General features: G+C 48.8%; 1 protein-coding gene across 1 annotated transcript; it reads left to right on the forward strand.

Annotated features, from left to right (window-relative positions):
• On the forward strand, positions 1-17,644 carry NPHS1 (NPHS1 adhesion molecule, nephrin). Its single transcript, XM_059045691.2, has 29 exons — positions 1-142; positions 250-465; positions 542-664; positions 871-999; positions 1,658-1,739; positions 2,107-2,210; positions 2,395-2,522; positions 2,611-2,782; positions 2,970-3,127; positions 3,394-3,538; positions 3,644-3,768; positions 4,971-5,157; positions 5,349-5,478; positions 5,628-5,800; positions 6,219-6,359; positions 6,450-6,590; positions 7,098-7,219; positions 8,210-8,381; positions 8,477-8,633; positions 8,729-8,880; positions 10,257-10,368; positions 10,452-10,633; positions 12,611-12,667; positions 14,355-14,474; positions 14,609-14,633; positions 14,740-14,815; positions 14,977-15,070; positions 15,158-15,273; positions 17,277-17,644. Exons 1-29 carry the CDS (start codon positions 1-3, stop codon positions 17,406-17,408), a joined length of 3,813 nt encoding a protein of 1,270 aa, XP_058901674.1. The 3' UTR covers positions 17,409-17,644.
• Positions 17,645-23,366: the final 5,722 nt, after the last annotated feature.

Raw genomic sequence — 23,366 nt, forward strand, 5'->3', positions numbered from 1 at the left:
ATGGAAAGGGACCCAGAGCAAGACAGAGGCAGGCGCAGGGGGCGGGCGGCGGTCCGTGTGGGAGCCGCAGGCAGAGGGCCTGGGGCGGCTCCGAGGCTCCCCATCAGGACGCCGCTGCTCATCACGGGGCTGCTGACGACAGGTGAGTGGGAGCCTGGCTGGTGACCAGAGCCAGGTGGCCCTCATCTTCCACCCACATTATCCAGGCAGACCCTCTGCCCTCTCCTACTGACACCTCTGTGTCCCCAGGCCTGGCCCAGGTGCCAGTCCCTGCCTCAGTCCCCCGAGGCTTCTGGGCTCTGCCTGAAAACTTGACGGTGGTGGAGGGGACTGCCGCTGAGCTGTGGTGTGGGGTCAGCGCCCCTGGCAGCACAGTCCAATGGGCCAAAGATGGGCTGCTCCTAGGCCCCGATCCTAGGATCCCCAGTTTCCCACGGTATCGCCTGCAAGGGGACCCTACGAAAGGTAAGGGACAGGAGCCTGAGATTCTGAGCCACCAGCAGAGGCTGACCGTGGCCCTGACCTGGGGTCCTCCCTGCAGGTGAATTCCACCTGCATATTGAAGCGTGTGACCTCAGCGACGACGCGGGGTATGAGTGCCAGGTCAGCCGCTCAGAAACAGGCCCGGAGCTCGTGTCGCCCAGAGTGATTCTCTCCATCCTGGGTACGGGTGAGAGACCTCCAGGACCCGTGAGTCTGGACTTCCACCCTCGCCAGCTCCAGGGTCCAGGAGTCCAAGCCCCCAGTTCCCCACCATCCACTTCCTTAGACCCAGGGTGCAGAACTCATTTCCTGAGCAATGAGACACAAAGCCCAAATCCTCATATCCTTCTGGGTGCTTCTGGCTTATCCCAGACCCTTTCTCACCAGTGCCCCCCAAGGTGCTTCAGCTGACCCCCGAGGCAGGGAGCACGGTCACGTGGGTAGCTGGGCAGGAGTACTTGGTCAGCTGTGTGTCTGGGGATGCAAAGCCAGCACCTGACATCTCCTTCCTCCTGAGTGAGTGTGGGTGAACTGATGGGGGCACCAGGAAGCCCCTGGAGTGGGGAGGGGATGTGTCCCTGCCCAGGATTCTCCTGAGATGGGATGCAGGAACAGGCTTGGGGAGATGCTGAGGCCAGTGTGGGACCCAGTGGATGGGAGGGGACATCCAGGAAAGGTACCGAGGAGTTCACCGGACTGCTAGGCCTCCCTCTCAGGGGAGAGGTTGAGGCTCCATAGAGATACGGGTGTCCCTCTGGTGCAGCAACGGGAAGCTGAGGTGATGGGCGTGGGTAATACAACCCAGCAAGGACGGGAGGGGAGAGGGAATTCCCTGGCTGTCCAGTGGTTAGGACTCCGCACTTCCACTGCAGGGAGCACGGGTTTGATCTCTGGTCAGGGAACTGAGATCCCGGCAAGCCAGGTGGCGTAGCCAAAAAAAAAAAAAAAAAAAAAAAAAGGAGAGGAGGGGAGAGGCCCAGGCCAGGACTCAGTCCTGAGTGAGGACTCCAGGGTTCAGGGAGGCTGGAATGTGTGGAGGGAATGGACATAGTGTTTTTCCTCTAGAACCAGGAGGGAGGGGTTGTATGTCCACCCTGAGGAATTCCAGGCCATGCTCCCCAAGATCTACCTTGGGGGAAACCTGGCACCCCTTCAACCTTCTTGTTACCCCAAGGTGGACAAAGAATTTCTGACATCTCTGCTAATGTGAATGAGGGATCCCAGGAGAAACTCTTCACCACAGAGGCCACAGCCAGGTATGGAAATTGGGGTGCCCTCCCCGCAGACTGATCCCCAAATTTCTCCATGAAAACCCCATATCCTAGGGATTAAAGCATGGAAACTTGGGTCAGGTAGGAACATCCGGGACTGACACTCTCAAACTTCTTCATGGAATCCCAGTTCCAGAGGATCAATTACAAAGGTTTTGGCCAGGTGTGGGCCTCTGGGACCCCAGTTCTCACTGTTGACCCCGAAATCTCTTCCGTGGAACTCTAAGTCCTAAAGGAAATCATCATAGAGACTTAGGCCAGGTGTGGGGACCTGGCATGCCCACCTCTTCACCTTGACTTCCCAAATTTCAGATGATGACTCTGACTTTAGAACCCTAACTTCCCACCCCAGGGTGACACCCCAGAGCTCGGATAATGGGCAGTTACTGGTCTGTGAGGGGTCCAGCCCAGCTTTGGACACCCCTATCAAGGCTTCAATCACCATGAATGTTCTGTGTAAGTGGGGAACTGAGTCAACTGTTGGCAGTAAGGATGGGAAGCAGGAATTGGGGGGGCCCGGGGAGCACAGGGATTATGGAAGGCTCAGACTCTCAAGGGGGAAACAGAGGGGTTCAGAGGCGGGTTGTGGGGCCTGGAAAGAATGGGTGGGGTCCCCAGGCCCGTGACTGCTGTTCCCCAGTCCCCCCAGGACCCCCTGTCATTGAGTGGCCAGGCCTGGAAGAGGGGCACGCGAGGGCAGGGCAGAACCTGGAGCTGCTGTGCATGGCCCGAGGGGGAAATCCGCTAGCCACACTGCAGTGGCTGAAGGTGAGGGCAGAGGCGGGCCTGGAGATGGGGGAAGGGGTCAGGGCCAGGAGCCGGCCCTGAGCTGGCCCAGGCCTGTCCCTGTCTCCAGAACGGCCAGCCAGTGTCCACAGCCTGGGGCACAGAGCACGCCCAGGCAGTGGCCCGCAGCATGTTAGTGATGATCGTGCGGCCGGAAGACCACGGGGCGAGGCTCAGCTGCGAGGCCTACAACAGCGTATCTACAGGGATCCAGGAACGTGGGGTCACGCTGCAGGTCACCTGTGAGTCCTGGTGCCAGCTGCCCATCTGTCAGTCTGTGCCCCAGAGAACCATCTGTCCGTGTCCCCAAATCATGCCTGTCTGATGCCGGAGACCTCATCATCTGTCCCCAGTCTCCTCTCTGTCTGGGCTCATCTGTGAGCCGTGCAGCCCAGCTTAGTGTCTCTCCTCTGTCCATCATCCCTGCAGTTCCCCCCAGTGCCGTTACCATCCTGGGATCTGCATCCCAGTCTGAGAACAAGAACGTGACACTCTCCTGCATCACCAAGTCCAGTCGCCCAAGGGTCCTACTGCGATGGTGGCTGGGCTGGCGGCAGCTGCTGCCCACAGAGGAGACGCTCATGGATGTGAGGCGGGGGCCGGGCTCCTGGGTCTGAGGGAGGAGGGAGCTGAGGGCACAACTCCTGGATCTGGGAGAGGAGGGGTCTGGCAGCTTGGATGCCTTGGTGCCTGGGGAGCAAGCATGGACTGGGGCCCAGGGCCTCCTGGGTCTAACAGAGGAGAGGGTGGAGATGATTCATAGGTCCCTGCTGGGGTCTGGGGTGGACCCAAGTCACTGGTACCATGGATGGGGGTGCCCTACTCCCCCAGTCTGAAGCTCCCTCTCTACCAGGGCCTGCATGGTGGCCACATCTCCATGTCTAACCTGACATTCCTGGCGCGACGGGAGGACAATGGTCTGACCCTCACATGTGAGGCCTTCAGTGAGGCCTTCACCAAGGAGACCTTCAAGAAGTCACTCACCCTGAATGTGAAATGTGAGGCTCCACCCTCTCCCGGGGGTTCCCCATGCCTTAGAGACCCCCCCCACCCTCAGGCCCCAGCTGGGAGAGAAAATCCACTCTTCCTGGCTCTCCCCACAGATCCTGCCCAGAAGCTATGGATTGAGGGCCCCCCAGAGGGGCAGCGTCTCCGGGCTGGGACCCGGGTGAGGCTGGTATGTTTGGCCATTGGAGGCAATCCAGACCCTTCCCTCACCTGGTACAAGGTTGGTGCCAAGCAAGGGTTGTGGGGTGGCCAGGAATGTGGGGGAAAGATGAAGCCCCTTCTCTCCTCCTCTTGGGAAATCTTGGGAAACCTGAATTTCTTGAAAAATACTGGAGATTTTGAGTTTCGGCAGGGAATTGGAAAAGACAATTGCCATGAGAATTAAACGCGACTTTAGAAAAAGTGAGGAAATTCTGGGAAAACAGTGAGAATTCTAGAATAAAAGAAAGAATTCTGGATCCGGATTGGGAATTCTAGAGAAAAGGCAATTAATTTCATTAAAATTAAAGGAAATTCTGGTTAAATCTTGGAATTCAGGTGAAATGGCAGGAATTTTAGGGAAAGACTAAGAATTCCAGAAACAAAGACAATGGTGGGCAAAGCCTAGAAATTTTGGGGGAAAGACGAGTAATCCTCCAGCACATTTGAAAAATCCATTAATATTAACTTGAATTCTTGGGACTTGGGGGTAAGAAAATGAAATTCCATTAAAATTTAAAAATTCTGGCAGAATTCTGGGAGACTCTTGGGAAATTAGGAATCTAGTGGAAATTCTGGGGGAAGCACTAGGCATTATAGGAAGGAAATTGAATTCCATTTAATTGGATGGAATTTTGGAGAAATGCCACGAATTGGGACAATACAAAGGATTCTAGTAAAAGATTACGATAATAAGAGAATATTGGGGAAGGATTCAGAAATTTGCGACCAGCCAATGGAATTAAGGGAAAGATCAAAGGAAATCTTTGAGGAAGGTGGGGAGTTTAAGAAAAAGAACTAAGGATAGGCAAAAGTGAAGGAATTCTGGGAAAGGTTTGGGAATTCCAAGGGAGTTTCCTGGCGTAGGGTGTCTGGTAAACATAGCTGGAATGAATTTTGAGGAGTGGGGCTGAGGGTCAGCCGAGGGCCTCCAGAGAGCAGAGGAAGAGTGGGGGTGGGGCGCGGGGGTGGTGAGGCGTGGGACTGGAGGCGGAATCAGACAGCAAAATCTCGGGGCTCCGGGGGGCCCAGTCGGCGGGAGAGATTCCGGTAGGATGTGCTCAGTTCCAGTCCCCATTCCTCTACCCTAGCTGGTGCCCACGGAAGGGGGCGCCCTTTCCTCATCACGCAAAAGCTTTATCTGGGCTGGCCGGCAGCCGAGTGGGGCGTCTCGCGGGGAATGGCAGGGCTACGCGCGGTCCCCCAGTCAGTCTCGGCCCTCAGGACTTGCGCCCAGTGACCGAACCGCGGCCGCCCCCGGAGCCACGGCGGGTGCAGCTGGGAAGTCTGGAGAAGTCCGGGAGCACCTTCTCCCGAGAGCTGGTACTGATCACCGGTCCGTCGGACAACCAGGCCAAGTTCACGTGCAAAGCCGGCCAGCTCAGCGCGTCCACGCAGCTTGTGGTGCAGTGTGAGGGGCCGCACGGCCGGGCTGGGGGGGAGGGCTGGGCCCTGAGCCGGAGCCGTGGCGGGTGGCTTGGGGAGGCGGGGCGGCTTGGGGAGGGGGGGCGGGGCTGGGCGGGGCCTGGGTCACTGCCGGGCGGAAGCAGGCCGGGCCTCCTCCTCACCTCTGAGCCTCGCTCCTCCCACCGGTTCTCGAAGTCCCCCCAACTAATGTGACGATCCTGGCCAACGCGTCGGCGCTGCGCCCCGGGGATGCCTTAAACTTGACGTGCGTCAGCGTTAGCAGCAACCCTCCGGTCAACTTGTCGTGGGACAAGGAGGGGGAGAGGTGAGAGTGCTAGTGGCCCCGTCGCTCCCTGGTTCTGGTCACGCTGCTTGACAGTCAGAATCCCGCCCCCACCCTACTTGCCGTTCTGTTCAGTACCCTGCCCAGGACCCAGACTCTGGCTCTGGTCCTACTCCCTGCCCGGTCCACAGGCTGGAGGGTGTGGCCGCCACGCCCCGGAGTGCTCCATTCAAAGGCTCCGCCGCCGCTAGGAGCGTCCTTCTGAGAGTGTCATCCCGCGACCACGGCCACCGCGTGACCTGCCGTGCCCACAGCACCGAGCTACGGGAAACCGTGAGCGCGTTCTACCGCCTCAACGTGCTGTGTATGTGCGCAGGCCTGGCATCCCTCTTGATTCCCTCCTGACCCTATCCTATACTACGTGGGTCTTCATCTTGATACTGTCTTTGACTTCCATCCTAAACTTTGAAACTTTCCTGACCTTTATCCTCACACCCGACCCTGCACCACCTCCTATCCTGCCCAGCCCCCATCCTGCCTTTTGTCCTCTATCCTTACCCCTGACCATCACCCCCATCCCGAACCCTCTTTCCATCCTTAAAGCTGACTCTGGCTTCTGAACCTAACCCCCATTTCAGCTCTGAACTTAATTGCTACCTTGTACACAACCTTAAAATCTAGTCATGATCTCGACTTTAACACCTCATGCCTGCACCTGATCTCAAATCCTCCCCGGATCCGAACCTTAACAATCTTGACTCCCAGCGGCGCCTCCTCCGCAGACCCTCCAGAGTTCCTGGGTGAGCAGGTGCTTGTGGTGACCGCGGTGGAGCAGAGCGAGGCACTGCTGCCCGTGTCCGTGTCTGCCAACCCCGCCCCGGAGGCCTTCAACTGGACCTTCCGCGGCTACCGCCTCAGCCCAGGTACAGGGAAGGGACATGAAGAGGAGCGCAGGTCTCCGGGATTCCGGGACGGGAGGGTCTGGTAGGCCCCTCAACCTTTACTTCCCCCAGCTGGCGGCCCCCGGCATCGTATCCTGTCTGGTGGAGCTCTGCAGCTATGGAACGTGACCCGCGCTGACGATGGCCTCTACCAGCTGCACTGCCAGAACTCAGAGGGCACCGCTGAAGCTCTCGTGAGGCTGGACGTACACTGTGAGACCCCTCGTCACCCTAGGCAACTAGGGAGCTTTGGGAGCCCCGCCCACCATGGAAACCACACCCACCCAGGGAATCTTGCCCACTGTGGAGTCTCCTCTTTGTGGAAGCTCCACCCACCCAGGGATTTTCACCCATCCTGGAAGCCTCCCACTCTGGGAGCCCCCACTGTGATGGAGCCACGTCCACTTCGGGAAACCTGCCCACTTAGAGAGACCCTATGTAGAATCTCTGCCCACCTACTCCCATCAGGAAGCCAAGCCCACTGTGGACGCCCCACCGCCACACAATTCTGGAAGTCCACTGCACCTACTCTTGTCACTACAGTGGTATAGTAGAGGGTGGGGACGACCTCATTAACCTTGAGAACTTTACTCCAAAGACACACTTTATCACACCCATAACTTTCTCGGGCACCTCTAAGACGCCTCTACCACCTGGGGCCCTCTTCCACTATGGCTTGTCTGGGCCCAAGTGCCTTCCCCAAGCTCCTCCCTTCCCTAGATGCTCCCATCATCCGAGCCCTCCAAGACCCCACTGAAGTGAATATTGGGGGCTCTGTGGACATAGTCTGCACTGTTGATGCCAATCCCATCCTTCCTGAGATGTTCAACTGGGAGAGGCTGGTGAGGATCCAACCTTTGGTAGATGGAGGGGGCTGGGGGGATGTGATTTCTTGACTGTGAGTTCCTTGGGAGGAGGGGTCACGTCTACATGACCCTCTATAACTATGTACTTGTCCGGGCACGCTCCAAGAACTAACTGTTGAATGGCAGATGGATGGGTGGATGAGTGAATAGATAACCAGGTGAGTGGGTGGGCAGGTGGGTGGATATATGGATGGATAGGTAGATGGGTGGATGAATAGGTGGATGGATGAATGAGTGGATGGAAGAACAGATGGACAAATGAACAAGTGAATGACTGGATAAATGGATCAATAAATGGGCAGTTAGATGATTGAATGAGAGAAATGAGTAGATTAGACCAGAGAGTAGATGGATGGATAGATACACCATCAGTGGAAAAGACGTCTGCGGAAAGATAATGGGTAAATGGATGGATGGATGGATGGGTGAGTGCACAGGCCAATGGAGAGATGGAGAGATAGATAAATAGGTAGCTAGATGCATTGATGAACAGATGCATGTATTTATTGGTGTGTGTGTCTATGAGGAAATAGATGGGGTGGATGGGTTGAGAGATGGAAGGGTGAATGGACAGGTAGAAGGAAGACAGATGGTTGGATGAATGAATGGGTGAATGGATGAATGGATGGAACGGGAGGTTGATGGATGTATGGATAAATGAATGAATTGATGGATAGGATGGTTAAATACATGGATGGATGGGTGGGTAGATGGTTCCAAGCATGAATGGTTGAACAAATTGTTGGGTGAGTGGTTGGCTGGATTGGTGGATGAATGGATGGATCCACGCATGAATGGTTGGATAAATGGATGAATGGGTGCATGGGTGGATGACAGCGGGAATTTTTCCTTTGCTAGGAGGGGTGATGGTGGCTGGGGAAATGAGGCTACAGAGGGGACCCAGTTTGGAGGATAATGGAGCTGGGGCCAGACTTGGAGACCATCTGCTGACTCTTGTGCCTCCAGGGAGAAGAGGAGGAGGACCAGAGCCTGGATGACATGGAGAAGATATCAAAGGGGTCCACAGGGCGTCTTCGGATTCACCATGCCAAGTTGACCCAGGCTGGTGCTTACCAGTGCATTGTGGACAATGGAGTGGCACCTCCAGCCAGAGGGCTGGTCCGTCTTGTCGTCAGATGTGAGTAACAGCCAAAGCCCTAACTTCAACGCCTGCCACCAAATCCACAAATCATGTCCTTCCATACACCTCATGTTGACCTCCAACCCCTCTAGTTGCCCCCCACGTGGAGCATCCCTCTCCTCTAACTAAAGTGGCTGCAGCTGGAGACAGCACTAGTTCTGCCACCCTCCACTGTCGTGCCCGAGGTGTCCCCAATATCGTCTTCACTTGGACCAAAAACGGGGTCCCTCTGGATCTCCAGGATCCCAGGTGAGCCCAGGCCCAGCCAGGTAGCAGTCCAGCCCTAACTTTGATCTCCCAGCCCCAATCACCCTCCCTGAGTCCATGCCACACCTCCTCTCCAGGTACACAGAGCACACATACCACCAGAGTGGTGTCCACAGCAGCCTCCTGACCATTGCCAACGTGTCCGCAGCCCAGGATTATGCTCTCTTCACGTGCACAGCCACCAACCCGCTCGGCTCGGACCGCACCGATATTCAACTCGTCAGCATCAGTATGGTGGGAGGGGGCTGTGAGGGTGTTGGGAGGGTGCTCCCCTAGGTCAATCCTCAAGTCTCTGGTTGCTCTCCGAATGGCAGTGTTCCTGAAACCTGAGAAGTGTTTATGAATGAGGATGGAGTTTTTGCCTGCCCCGAAATCCCAATGGAGACTGGATTTTTAGGGAAACCCACAACAAAGGAAAAAATGGAGGGGTTTTCTTATTGGCCCAAGTAACTGAAAAGTAGATTTCCAGGAGTCGCTGGATCTAGGTTCAGCAGTCATCAAGAACTCCCCATCTCTCAGGACTGCTTCTCTCCGCGTTGGCTTTATTGTGAGATGTCTGTTAGACATCTAACAACCACTGTGAGAAGCTTTTCGATAAAGTGAGGCTTCCTAACAGTGGTGTGAAAGTACTAGAATTAATATCCATTGGTTCCACTTGGCTCCCAGCCCATCCCTGATCCAATCAGGTGGTGAGGGGAAGACAACCTGATCTGATTGTTGCTCCTATTGGCTAGGCCTAGTCACATGTCCATCCTACAAGGAGTGGAGTCACTTCCATCAGAAGCACGTGGCCTGAGAATGTGGGCGAGTGGTTCTCCAATGGAAATTCAGGGTTCTGTCACCAGAAGAAATGAGGGGAATGGATATGAGATAGGCACAAAAATTCACTACAAGAAGCGTATATCATGCAGTCAATCCTCCTTCTTTGTGGAGTCTGTATTTGCAAATTTGCCTGCTTGCTAAAATTTATGTATAACCCTCAAATCAATACTCATGCTGCTCTCTCAGACATTCAGGGGACAGTACAGAGCGGGTGAAAAATTTGAGTCACCCGATGAGTACATTCTCAGCTGAGGTGGAGCGAGACAACACCCTGCTTCCTTAGAGCTCTCCTATTTTGCACCTTCGTGCTTTTTGTTAGTGATTTTGCTAAATAAAATGGCCCCCAAGAACAGCACTAAAGTGCTGTCTGGTGTTCCTAAGCTCAAGAAGTCTGTGGTGTGCCATTTGGAGAAAATACTTGTGTTGGATAAGCTTCGTTCAGGTGTGAGTTACAGCACCACTGGCTGTGAGTTCAATGTTAATGAATCAACAAGATATAGTAAATAAGATGTCTTTGAGCAGAAACATGCATAATACAAGATCATGTATTAATTGGTTGATGAAAACGTGACTAGAGGCTCGTGGGAATCTAAGCCTGCATTTCCCCTAGAAGCAATGGTTTGGTATTTGCTCGTTGAGGGTTCACAGTGACTTTAGAGAACATGACCACCATGAATAATGAGAATCGACTGTATATTTAAAATCATGCTTAAGGAATCTGGAAGGAATCTTTCAGAATCCTTCTGTATCTTCTGACTATGTCCCCCATCCCTTACCTCAAAGGCCGCCCTGATCCGCCATTGGGATTGAAGGTCGTGAGCATGACCCCATACTCGGTGGGGCTGGAGTGGAAGCCTGGCTTTGATGGGGGCTTGCCACAAAGTTTCCAAGTCAGGTGGGTCCCTGCCATGGCAGGAAGGGGTAGTAGCCAATAGGACTGGGGCACCTCCCTGAATGACTGCCCTCCCTTTCATGCAGGTATGAGGCTCTGGGGACTCCAGGATTCCTCTACATGAATGTCCTACCACCCCAGGCCACCACCTTCACACTGACTGGGCTGCAGCCTTCCACGCGATACAGGGTCTGGTTGCTGGCCAGCAATGCCCTGGGCGACAGTGGACTAGCTGACAAAGGGTCCCAGATCTCAGTCACCACTCCAGGTGGGAAGGGACATTCCTGGGCAGGTTGCAAAATTCCTCAGAGAACTTATAGGGTGGTACAGTGAAGTCAATACTATTATTCCCTTTTTGCAGATGGAGAAACTGAGGCCCAGAGAGGTTAAATAAACTGTCACAGCTCGCACAGGTGGAAGGAACTACAGATGAGATTTAAACTCAGGCAGATGAACTCCGAAGATTAGTTTTTGCCACTAGACTCTACTGTTGGAATGTGATTGATGACACAAGGGAAATTATAAGAGAATTTGAATTGAATTAAAATGAAAACATGAAAATTGTGGAGTGCAGCTAAAGCAGTGCTTAGCAAGAAATTTATAACATTAAGTGCTCATATTAGATTTTTTTTAAAGTCTTCAAATTGTCTAAGTTTCCATCTTAAGAAACTAGAAAAAGAAAGACAAATTAAATCCAAATCCAAAGTAGACAGAAGGGGCTTCCCTGGTGGAGCAGCGGTTGAGAGTCCACCTGCCGATGCAGGGGACACGGGTTCGTGCCCTGGTCCGGGAAGATCCCACATGCCGCGGAGCAGTTGGGCCCGTGAGCCATGGCCGCTGAGCCCGTGTGTCCCAAGCCTGTGCTCCGTAACGGGAGAGGCCACAACAGTGAGAGGCCCACGTACCGAAAAAAAAAAAAAAAAAAAAAAAAAGAAATCAAAGTAGACAGAAGGAAGGAAATAATGAAGAGCAGAAAAATTGATGAACTGCAAAATCAAAAAACAATAAAGAAAAATCAATGAAACCAAAAGCTGACTTGTTGAAAAGATCAGTAATGTTTATAAAGCTAGTCAAGGCGAAAAAGAGAGAAGACACCACTTAACCAATATCAGGAATGAAAAGGGGGACATTACCACTGATCCTACAGACATTAAAGGAAATTAGGAAGTATTACAATTTTATGTCAATAAATTCAGCAACTTGATGACACGGATAAATTCTTATATGACTGAGAACATTTTGGCTCTGGTAGACACTACAGTGTAGTGGCTAATCACACAGAGCCTGGTTCAGACAAAGCTGGGTTCAAGTCCCAGCTCTGCAACTTCCTAGATGTGAGACCTTAGGCAAGTCACTTAAGACTCAGTATAATCTTTGAGCCTCAGGGTCTAAAGATAAGGTGTATCTCCAGCCTCTGTATCTCAGTTTCTGAAAATAAGGTCTATCTTAGACAGTTGTGAGGATTAAATAAAATATATCTAAAACTCTTAGAACAGGGCCCTGTACAAAGTAAGTGCTATGTAGATGCTAATTTAACGAAATGCCCCCTGCTCACCTTCTGTTTACTTTGCCCCATGAAAGCTCCCTTTTTCTCTTTCCCTTCCTGACAGAGCAGCCTTTTTCCTCAGGAAGTAAGGACTCTTTACCATCCCTACAATCTTCCCTCCCCTTCCCCCACCTCCATTCCAGTTTTCCCTTTAAGTGCTAAAGCATAAAGTAGAACTATACTTACCTCCCTTGCTCTAGAACTTATACCTCTATTAAGGCATCCTGAGAACCCAGCATCTTTTTTGATTAATCCCCCAAATTGACAATTCAGGTTAAAAGAACCTTCCACACCATAAAGCACTCATCAATAATTTATTATTATTATTTTTATTATTTATTTTAAAATTATTTTTATTATTTATTTATTATTTATAAATATTTATATTTATTTATATTTATAAATATATATTTTTATATATTATAAATAATAAATATTTATTATTTATTATTTAACTATATTTTTATTATTATTTTATTATTATTATTTTATTATTAGCATTAGCGTTAGAATGGCTATTAATAGTATTGTCATTATCATCAGCAATTTCCAGTTCTCTTTGAAATATTCCTAAGAAGTCATAAATTAGTTCCCATGAGTCTCAAAATGGGTTGCAAAGCTTAATAGGAGGCTGAGAAATATTTAAGGCTTATCCCAGATTAATGGTGTTAATTTGCATTCTCTATATTCACTTCCCAGGTCTAGACCAACCTTCTGGAGAACCTGATGACCAGCTGCCCACAGAGCAGCCTGCAGGCATGTCCTCAATCCCCAAACACCCTCTCTCTCCTGGAAAAAACTTTCTGGTCTCTAACCCCAGCTCCTCTTCCTTGTGGCCACAGCCCTTTAAGACTTAGCTCTGCCCTGTAGGCCCTCACTCATATCCTTAGCTCTTCCTCTTACCTGGATGTGATACATTTTCTCTCTTCCTAATTCAGTTTAATTCTGAGGAAAAAAGCAAAATGAAAAACTAGCTGATTCCATGCCCTGTGCAGAGCCTGTGTCAGTTGGCTTTTGCTGCGTTACAAACCACCCCAAATATGCGCACTTACAGCAACAAACATTATTTCTTGTGATTCTGTGAGTGGCTGAACAGTTCTGGTCTGGGCTATAGTCATGTAGCAGCTTGGCTGGGACTGGTTGGTCTAGGGGGCCCCCTCCTCACACGTCTGACAATCTGGCTCTTGGTTGGGACAATGGAGGTAAGTGGGCCACATGTGTCTCCTTGGCTTGTTCACATGGAGGTAGCCACTGGAATCTCAAGAGCAGCAGGAGAGGGCAAGTTCCAATTTACAGGTACTTTTCAAGCTTCTGATTCTGTCTCATTGGCCGAAGCAAGTGACATGGTTCAATTCGGAGTCAGTGCGGAAGGGAACATCTCAAGGGTATGCATATAGGGAGACAATTATGATCATTTTGCAAATAATTCCCTTTAGAGTCTGAGAAGGTTGCAAGTGACAGAAATTCAGCCGTTGTTGACAACAAAAAGAATGGCTTGGCTCATGAAATCGAAACCTCTTAATGTGCCTGGATTCAGGTGCTCAAAATTTTCACCAAGGATCAGTTTCTCACTCTCTCAACTTTGTTTTCAACTCTGATGACTTCCTTCTCAGGTTCTTCTCTTAAAAAGGCAAAGAAATCCTCCCACACCTTCAGCTTTTATTTCACTTCTTAGCAGCTAGCAGAAGAGTGTCCTAGATGTTCTTGCAAAAATCCACCTTAGGTTAAATGCCAGTCTCTGATCACCGTGGGAAGGGGGATGGGTTCTCTTATTGGCCAGGTCAGGCCATGTGTCCTGCACAGAGTCCTGAGGAGCCATCCAGACTGAGAGCAGGGAGTAACCACCGTCAAAGGAAAATGAGTCCTGTTAGCAGAAGTTGGGGAAATGAGTGCTAAGCAGATGTCTACTGAGAGGGACTTAGTCCTGTCCTCAGGGATACAGCAGAGGATTCTGATATTGTCTGGGATGGAAGTTTGTGCAAAGAGGAAGTCATTCGAGATGGAGTTTGAAGGGAGAATCGAAGTTTGCTTGAGATGAAAGGACATTTAAAGACAGACACTTGACTATTCGAAAGCTTAGAAGTGTGGGTTTGTCTCAGTGATTCTGGAAACAGCCAGTGGTTAGTTTTGTGTGGCTGGAGGGTCAATAGTTTGTGAGCAGGAGTGGGGACATGGAAAGAGGTCAGATCACAGAAGGTCTTGAATGCCCAGCTAAAGAGCTGAAGTTCCTGCTTGAGTCCATACAAGGGGCTTGGGCAAAGGTAGGACCCACTGCTAATGGCCTGATTTGAGAAAGGAGCCACCTTCCCTGGGGTGGCAAAAGGAGTGGACATGGAAACCCCTGCCCATCTGCTTTCCTGACCTAGGAGGAGAACTTTGCTTGGTCAGGGACAGGTTTTTTCAGAGAACCCCCATTGAAGTCTAAAACCAATTGTCCCCACAGGACCCTCAAAGCTGCCCCTGCTGCCTGTGCTGTTTGCTGTTGGGGGTCTTCTGCTGCTTTCTAATGCCTCCTGTGTCGGGGGATTCCTCTGGCAGCGGAGACTGAAGCGTCTTGCTGAGGGTGAGGAGGGACCTTTCCCCTGCGGGGATGGAGGCCCAAGGGTGATGGGATCCCTGGGTTGGCTGCATATTGAAGGTATCCCAGGGCCAAGTGGGCTCGAGGAGCATGTTTCTGACTTTTCCTACTTCCCTCAGGCATCTCAGAGAAGACAGAGGCAGGGTAAGTGGGGATATTTTTCTGTAAGGAAGGCTCTGGGGAGGAGGTTTGGGGGAGACAGCTCTCAGAGGGTCAACACCCAGCTGCCCCCATGCCTCCCTCCTGGAAGGTCGGAGGAAGACCGAGTCAGGAATGAATATGAGGAGAGCCAGTGGACTGGAGACCGTGACACTCGAAGCTCCATGGTGAGTGGGGGGGTGGTCCTGACACCCCCCTGACAGGGAATTGACAGTGACTAAAATTCCACTGTTAGCTTCACGTTAATCATTGCCCTTTCCAGGAATGATGGAGTCAAAGGATGGAAAAGACTTTATCTGGTTTTTTTGGGGGGGGGGGGCGTTGACAGGTTAGCACAACAGATGTAGAGCCATATTACCACTCCATGAGGGACTTCAGCCTCCAGCTGCCCCCCACGCTGGAGGAGATGTCTTATCCCCGAGGTGAGTGGTGAGCACAGAGGAAACCACGCCCCCCCATAGGTACCCCTGACAACTGGACCTGGTGCCCTGATCATCTCTCCCTTCCAGGTCTCACAGGTCTTAAGGAGGAGAATATGGCTTTTCCTGGGCACGTGTATGATGAGCTGGAAAGACTGTACGCCCCATCTGGGGCCTGGGGACCCCTCTACGATGAAGTACCGATGGTGAGGAGATTTGTGTGAGCAGAAATATTTCTTGGCTAGTGCTAGAAACCCACCTCCTACTGCTTGTATTAATTAGGGTAAGCTAGCTGCTGTAGCAAAGAGGCCTTAGCCATAATCCGGTGGCCTAAACGAGACAGTCTATTTCTTTCTCACATAGCAGTCAGAGGTGAGTAGCCCTGCTGCACGTGATTATTCTGGAACCCAAGTTCTTTCTGTTGTGTCCCTCTGCTATCCTCTAATAAGTTGACCAAGTTTACATGGATAGGACAGTTCCCTGGGGGTTTCAACTGGTGGGAAAGGGAGAAAGAGAGCATGGTAGAGGCACAACCCTGACTTATGGTACAGGCCCAGAAACGGTGCATTCTGGTCTTATTCCACTGGTGAGAATATGGACATGGTCACACCTAACTGCAAAGGAGGCTGAGAAACGCAGCCTATTTGGCAGCTATATCCCCTACTACAATTCTTTTACTGTGGAAGAAGGAAGGTATGTATTCGGTTGGATAATTAACCATCTCCACTATACTGGTTAAGCAGAGAGATATAGAGAAATAATTTTTTGGCCCACTCAGTGGAAAAGTCAAGGGATAGAAATGTCTTCAGGCCCACCCAGAATGTCCTCTCTAAAGATGTCCCTAACAAATGCAGGTTTGTATCCTATTAGATTAGAAACCTTCAAATAAAGGGAATGCCTCTTTTTCAATAGCTCCAAAGCCCCAACGCAGACACTTATTGGTTTAGTTTGGCTCGTACTCATTGCTGAACCACTGAAGTGGGGAGTAGAATATGCTAATTGGACGAGTCTGAATCAGTGCCCACCCATGGCATCAGGGAGTAGGGGCCGGCCCCATTCAATCCACTGGGCTGAGAGTGGAATAAGGATGGAGAGCACAGAGGGAAGTGAAGAGAGTGGCTGGGCAGGCGAAAGCGGCCGACAGGGACCTTGGCCACGAACTAAGCCCCACCTACTGCCTCACAGTAAGGGAGGTGGGGCAGAACCCCTACTTTCTGGGTGGCCTTGACTAATGCTCTGGCTACAGTGGGCCAAAGATTTCCCTCTGTAACTTTGTCCCAGATGGGGAACTGTTCTCCCCACAAAGGTGGAAATGAAGTGCACAGTGCTGTCCATGGTGCTGAACCACGCGCGCCCTCTAAAGCACAGATGCAGTCTGCACACTTTCTGAAAAGGGCCAGGTAGTAAATACATGGGACTTTGCAGGATATAGTGTCTTTCTAGAAACGACTCACTCTGCCATAAAAACAGCCATAGAAAATGGATAAACAAACAATTGTGGCTAAGTTCCAATAAAACTTTATTTGGGGGCACTGAAATTTGAAATTAATATAATTTTCACATGTCACAAGTATCATTCTTTTTTTGATATTTCCCCAGCAATTAAAAAATGTAAAACTATTCTTAGGCAATACAAAAATGCAGTGGGCCATATTTGGCCCGTGGGCAAGTCTACTCTAAAGTTTGCTGATCAAAAACAACCATTTTCTCCCAAATCTAGGGAAAGCACATCCCCAGCAGCGACCACCCCCACATGGTCTTTTATCTCTTCTATTTTGATGAGGGAATGTTTTGGACATTCATAAGACTGACAGAATCAAGACTCACATCCCACAATTCCCATAGCTGATATCGTGGGCTAACTAAAAGTTCCACATGTCTGACATTTGAATTACTTTTTTGACAGTAAATCACAAGATATCTTGGACTTGCTTAAAAATAATCCAGTTGGGGGGGTGGGGGATGAGAAGATAGAGATATAGATAAATAAAGATTGATCAAAGGTTGATATTGTTGAAACTAAGTGATGGGCTCACGGGGGTACATAATAATCACTCTCCCCTTTGTTTATGTTGGAATTTCCCCCATAATTAGAAGCTAAAACATTTTTTTTTTCTATGAAGTAGAGCAGGAGGGTGTATCCTCCAGAGCTGCAATGATGACCCACAGAGCATCTCTCTATGGTTCTAACTCCACCTTTGCTTGTCAGGGCTCCTGTGACCTCTACTGGCCTGAAGACAGGTATGAGGATGCAAGAGGAATCTACGATCAGGTGGCAGGAGATTTGGACCCTATGGAACTTGATGCTCTACCCTTTGAGCTGAGGGGACAGCTGGTGTGAGAGCCTTCTCAACACCCTTTTCCTACACCTGCAAGACATAATATCCCAATTGTTCTTTTTATTCCAGCCTAGGCTGAGCTTGTTAAGTGATCTCCATTGGACACAAAGGGACTGAACTTTTTCAGAAAGGGAAGTGGAGGGGCGTGTGTAAGTGACAGAAGATGGTTCAAGCTGGTGTCAAAGTATAAACAAGGCTCCTCCTGCGGTTGGATTTAGAGATCTCCTTAGGGACACAGTGAATTGTAAAAGACATCTCAATAATGAAAAGCTAGTCTGAGGGTCTTTATGCTTTTTAAAGTAAACATTTCAGAAGTGGGAAAAGACATGTTAAAAACTCAGTTCATTTTGAGTTCAACTACATCTGAAATAGCTTGGTTTATGCTTTTCCATAGTTATCTACAACACGATGTATAAACTATGACACACATGTAAACATAAATAGACTGCATAGAAAATAAACAGCCTTTTTTGAAACAAGCTGGACACAAAATAATACATGCTGTGTGATTTCACTTATAGAAATTCTAGAACAGGCAAAGCTAATCTACAGTGACAGAGCCAGATTAGTGGTTGTCTGGGGCCATGGGAAGGAACTGACTAAAAAAAGAGTATGAGGAAATTTTTGAGGGGGTGATAGAAATGTTCTATATGATGATTATGGTGGTAGTTACATGAATGTATAGATTTGTCAAAACTCACTGAACTCTACACTTAAGATGGGTGCATTTTATGGTACATAAATTAAAGCTCAACAAAAGTGACTTTAAAAACAGGCACCATACGGGCTTCCCTCGTGGCACAGTAGTTGAGAATCCGTCCCCCAATGCAGGAGACACGGGTTCAAGCCCTGGTCCAGGAAGATCCCACATGCTGCGGAGCAACTAAGCCCATGCGCCACAACTACTGAGCCTGCGCTCTAGAGCCCACAAGCCACAACTACTGAGCCCAAGCACCTGGAGCCCGTACTCCACAACAAGAGAATCCACCGCAATGAGAAGCCCGTGCACCGCAAGGAAGAGTAACCCCTGTTCGCTGCAACTAGAGAAAGCCAGCGCTCAGCAACAAAGACCCAACACAGCCAAAAATAATAAATAAATAATAAAATAAATAAATTTATTTTTTTAAAGGCACTATAATAAAGCAGCCCAGCAAAAGAATTCTTATTTTTTAAAATTTTTAAATTTAATTAATTTTTTTATACAGCAGGTTCTTATTAGTCTCTTATTTTTTTAATTGAAAAGCAGGAAAAGATAACTGAGAAGCTGTCTATTTCCATGGAGAACAGAGTATAGTTAGGAATAATCTTTCTTTAGGCCCCCAGTTCTATTTTATTAATCATATTGTCAAAACTGTTTAGTTCAAATGCTTGTCCAGGGATTTCCCTGGTGGTCCAGTGGCTAAGACTCTGTGCTCCCAATGCAGGGGGCCTGGGTTCGACTCCTAGTCAGGGAGCTAGAGCCCACAGGCCACAACTAAGAGTTCGCACGCCGCAGCGAAGATCCCACGTGCCGTAACTAAGACCTGGCACAGCCAAATAAATAAATATTTTTTAAAACCCCACAAATGCTTGTCCACATATTATTTTTTATCAGCATAGGCTAAAATAAGTTTTTATACCACAGCACTTGAATACCCAAATACATTGGAGTCCAACTGATTTCCCTTTAATTAAAAAAAGATTCCATTCCTAAGAATAGAATTTTTCTAATTATGTACTTTTCCTGTTCAAAGAAGAAAACTACAGGGTATTCCCTGGCTGCCCAGTGGTTAGCACTCTTCACTTTCCCTGCTGAGGGCGCAGGTTCAATCCCTGGTCGGAGAATTAAGATTCCACAAGCCAAGCCATGTGGCCCACACCCACCCACCCACCCCCCAAAAAGAGAGAGGAGTAGGAGGAGAAGAAAGAAGAGGAGGAGGAGGAAGAGGAGGAGGAAGAAGAAGAAGAAGAAGAAGGAGGAGGAGGAGGAGGAGGAGGAGGAGGAGGAGGAGAAACGTACAACATTCTGTTTCCACTTTGGCTAAGGAGAAAAGGTGAATTTATTGAAACAAAGCTACGAGGGGTCTATCTCTCTGTATCTCTTGGCTTTGCTGTTCTCTGTGTTGACTTCATTCTCAGCTAGACCCTTCATTTGGGAGACAAAGATGACCACTTGCAGTTCCAAGCTGGCATTCCACAAGCTCAGGAGCCAGAGTACATCTTTTACCAATAGTTCTGGAAGGTCTTGGGGCTGTCTTTCGTCAGCCCAGCTTGGGTCTTACGTCCATCCTTGAGCCAATCATTATGGCCAGGGGACTAAATATGTGCATAATCCAGGTCCTGGGTTGCTCAGAACCACATAAACCACTTGGGTAAGGCTCACCAAAGGAACCCCCAGGCTGTGGTTGGGTCTCTTCACGCACTTTTTGCTTCCTCTTTGCTACTGTCTGAATCAATGTAACAGATATCTATTGCTTCTGTCTGCCCAGAATCGAGTCCCTCTTAATTTATATAGATACCATTGAATAAGACAAGTTCCTAATTATGCTAAGCCCCTGGATACCCAAAGTCAGAGCCGCTCCTGGACTATACATTCCCCTTTTCCCTTAGGTAAATCTGAATGGTGTCTTCAGTTAGTTAGTTGCAACCATAAATTACCCTTTCCCTTAAGCCAGTTTGAATGGGGTCCTTAGTAAACTGATACAGAAATGAATAATTTACAAGGGGAAGAAACTCACTCAAATTAGTAGAGCTAAAAGGCATTTCCTTTATTACTTACTAAGGGAAAAATAGTAATTTCACAGCGGAGGAAACCTGACAGATGCCACTTTACCAAATGATCAAAGTTAACATTACCAGGCATGTTAGAAATTGACATCACGGGCCTGCTGATGTGAAATATTGAGGATACAAAAGTATGTCAATGATATTCCTGACTAAAGTGCATAACCTGAATCTAATCATGAGGGAGACATTGAAATTGAAGGATATTCTACAAAATACCTGTCCTGTAATCTTCATATATGTCAGAGTCATGCAACACAAAAGAAGACTGAATTGTTCCAGCTTAAAGGAGACTAAAGAGACATGGCAACTGAGGGCAACACATATTTTCTATAAAGGGTATTATGGGGACAGTTGACAAAACTGAGTAAGAATTGTAGATTAGATAACAATATTGTGTCAATGTTAATTCTATTACACTATGGTTGGGTAAGAGAATGCCTTGTTCTTAGGAAATGTGCACTTAATCGTTTAGGGTAAAAGTTTATTTTGTCTTCAATTTACTCTCAAACAACTGAGAAAAAGAATGTGTGTTTATACAGAGAGATAGAAAAGGATAAAACAAAGGTAAAATGTTGACATTTGGGGAATGAGGGTGAACTGTATTGAAATGCTTTGTAACCTTCTTAGAACTTTTCTGTAGGCCTGATATCACATCAAAATAAAAGTTGATTTTAAAAAGTGCATTGTAAAGGTGCATGACAATGTCATAGAAGAAAAGAATCGGAAGTACAACTGGGTCTCATGGGTTGTGCAAATCTATCCAGTTCTTTTTCTCTTTCATTGGTCCCATCATCTTTTGTCCACATCCCTCAGCAGATTTCCTCCAATCTCTCCTTGTAGATACCTAGCTTCCCTCTTTGTCCATAATTATTGCTTGTCCAAGAATTGACTGCCCCAGTTCTAGGGCACCACACCCTTGCCTGACTCTGAAATGTAGTGCCTTTATTCCAAATTTCAGACAGATCAAACCGGATTGGCTCAAGTTGGGTTAAGAAAAGGAGATCATAGGGGAAATGAAAACTATCCAGAGCAACAGGATGGATGAATCTCACAAACACAGTGTTGAATTAAAAGTCAGACCCCAAAGAGAACATACTGTACGATTTCATCTCTTTAGAGTTAAAAACAGTCAAAACTGATTCGTGGCAAGAGGGGTTACCTTCGGGGGAGAGGGAGACAGTGATTGGAAAGGGACACAAGGAGTGTTTTTATGGGACTGATAATGTTGCTTCTTGACCTGGTTGCTAGTTACACAGGTGTTGTCATTTTCTGACAATTTATCACACTGAATACTTGTGCTATGAGCACATTTCTTTATGTGTGTTATATATCATTAAATTTTTTACATTATATCTCATAGATGGCATTATGGTTGCAATTATACTTTTGTGATATGGTTAACAACGCTTGGTACCATTCTGAACAAATAAATTATCATTGTCACTCTATTTACTGTATAGTTTCATTTCAGAAAAAAAGTTCGTATATTTTAAACCATACCCAAATTTTTCATGCATGCGTATTTATATTAATTTCAGATAATTATAAACTTATCTTTTTACCCATATGAATGCCTTTAACGATGTTTTCAAGTTGTTCAGGACGCGGACGCAATATCCAGCAGCATGCCTTGACGCTGGCCTCTTAAATGTCTGGAGGGTGGGAGGGAGGGAGACGCAAGAGGGAAGAGTTATGGGAACATATGTATATGTATAACTGATTCACTTTGTTATAAAGCAGAAACTAACACACCATTGTAAAGCAATTATGCTCCAATAAAGACGTTAAAAAAAAAAAAAAAAGTCTGTAGCGCCCTCCGTCAACGCGGCAACCAAAAACGTTTGCGCAAATTTCCAAAACTCCCACCAGGGGGCGGTACCGCCCCGTTTGAGAAGAACCAATCTACCAGATTTGTTGTGTAAGGGGAGCTCAGGGGACGGGTCTGTGCTGGAGACAATAACTTGGTGGTGGTGGTGGGAGTGTCTTCTACATGGTAAGTGGTCACTGAGCCCCAATATTAAAGGCTAAGTAGCTGTGCAGGGCATCAAGACATAGGGGACCGCAGGAGCACAGTGTGCGGGGGGATTTTCTTAAAATTGTTCCTGGAGAACAACTGTCAAGGTAGGGAGAGGTAGGAATTGAGGCTGGCGAGATGGGCAAAGATATATCACGAAGGTAATCTTATGGCGTTTGTACTTTATCCTATGGGTGATACGAAGCCACTGAATAGTTGAAATGCAACAACGGACAGACAGCATTTATTAGCTGTTTCCACATGCCAATCCCTTTTCTAAGTTCTTTTTTTAAAAAATTATTTGTTTATTTATTTATTTTTGGCTGCATTGGGTCTTCGTTGCTGTGCATAGGCTTTCTCTAGCTGCGGAGAGCGGGGGCCACTCTTCGTTGCGGTGCGCGGGCCTCTCATCGTGGGGGCCTCTCGTTGCAGAGCACAAGCTCTCGGCGCGGGGCTTCAGTAGTTGTGGCTCGTGGGCTCAGTAGTTGTGGCTCACGGGCTCTAGAGCGCAGGCTCAGTAGTTGTGGCGCAAGGGCTTAGTTGCTCCGCGGCATGTGGGATCCTCCCGGACCAGGGCTTGAACCCGTGTCTCCTGCATTGGGGGGCGGATTCCCAACCACTGCACCATCAGGGAAGCCCTCTAAGTTTTTTTTTATGTATTCTCTTCCGGAACCATCAGAATTACTCATGAGCTCAGTTGTCCTGTCATCCAGAGTTCATTCACCCATTTCCTGGTGACCTGCAGTCTTCTCTTGGGAAGCATCGGTGCCTGGTCTCCTACTTCAGATATGCTTTGTGCTTCGTATGTAGCCCACTCTACGTGGGGCTCCACGAATAGGGATAGCCCTCGGAACTGACCAACCAGAGTGTCTTATTTTCTAAGCCCAGTGATTGGCTTACGGGTCATCAGGTGACCCAGTCAGAACCAATGAGAGGACTCTGACCCCCGCAGCTGTTCTCCCCCTTAGAACTCTGCCCTGCCTCTGAGCTAATATTAAAGCCCCTTTCACTCTCAGCCGGAAGTGGGTGGTCACCCACAGAAGGACCAGCTGGGAACTTCATTTAAGAACCTTCCCTAGCTACTGTTGAGCAGCTTGTTGTGTTCTGCCTGTTCTGCCAGGAGCTCAAGGTTCCCCACCTAACCTCTGCCCACCACCGCCCTGTCACTTTCCACCAATCC

Source organism: Kogia breviceps, chromosome 18 (genome assembly GCF_026419965.1).
Source record: "Kogia breviceps isolate mKogBre1 chromosome 18, mKogBre1 haplotype 1, whole genome shotgun sequence".
Classification (NCBI taxonomy): domain Eukaryota; kingdom Metazoa; phylum Chordata; class Mammalia; order Artiodactyla; family Physeteridae; genus Kogia; species Kogia breviceps.

What these genes read in the sequence shown, in the direction of transcription:
- NPHS1 (XM_059045691.2), top strand. Translation starts at nt 1, where the DNA reads ATGGAAAGGGACCCAGAGCAAGACAGAGGCAGGCGCAGGGGGCGGGCG. An exon ending in CGGCTACCGCCTCAGCCCAG is followed by an intron (nt 6,360 to 6,449) that starts GTACAGGGAAGG and finishes TACTTCCCCCAG; the next exon opens with CTGGCGGCCCCCGGCATCGT. An exon ending in GGAGATGTCTTATCCCCGAG is followed by an intron (nt 15,071 to 15,157) that starts GTGAGTGGTGAG and finishes TCTCCCTTCCAG; the next exon opens with GTCTCACAGGTCTTAAGGAG.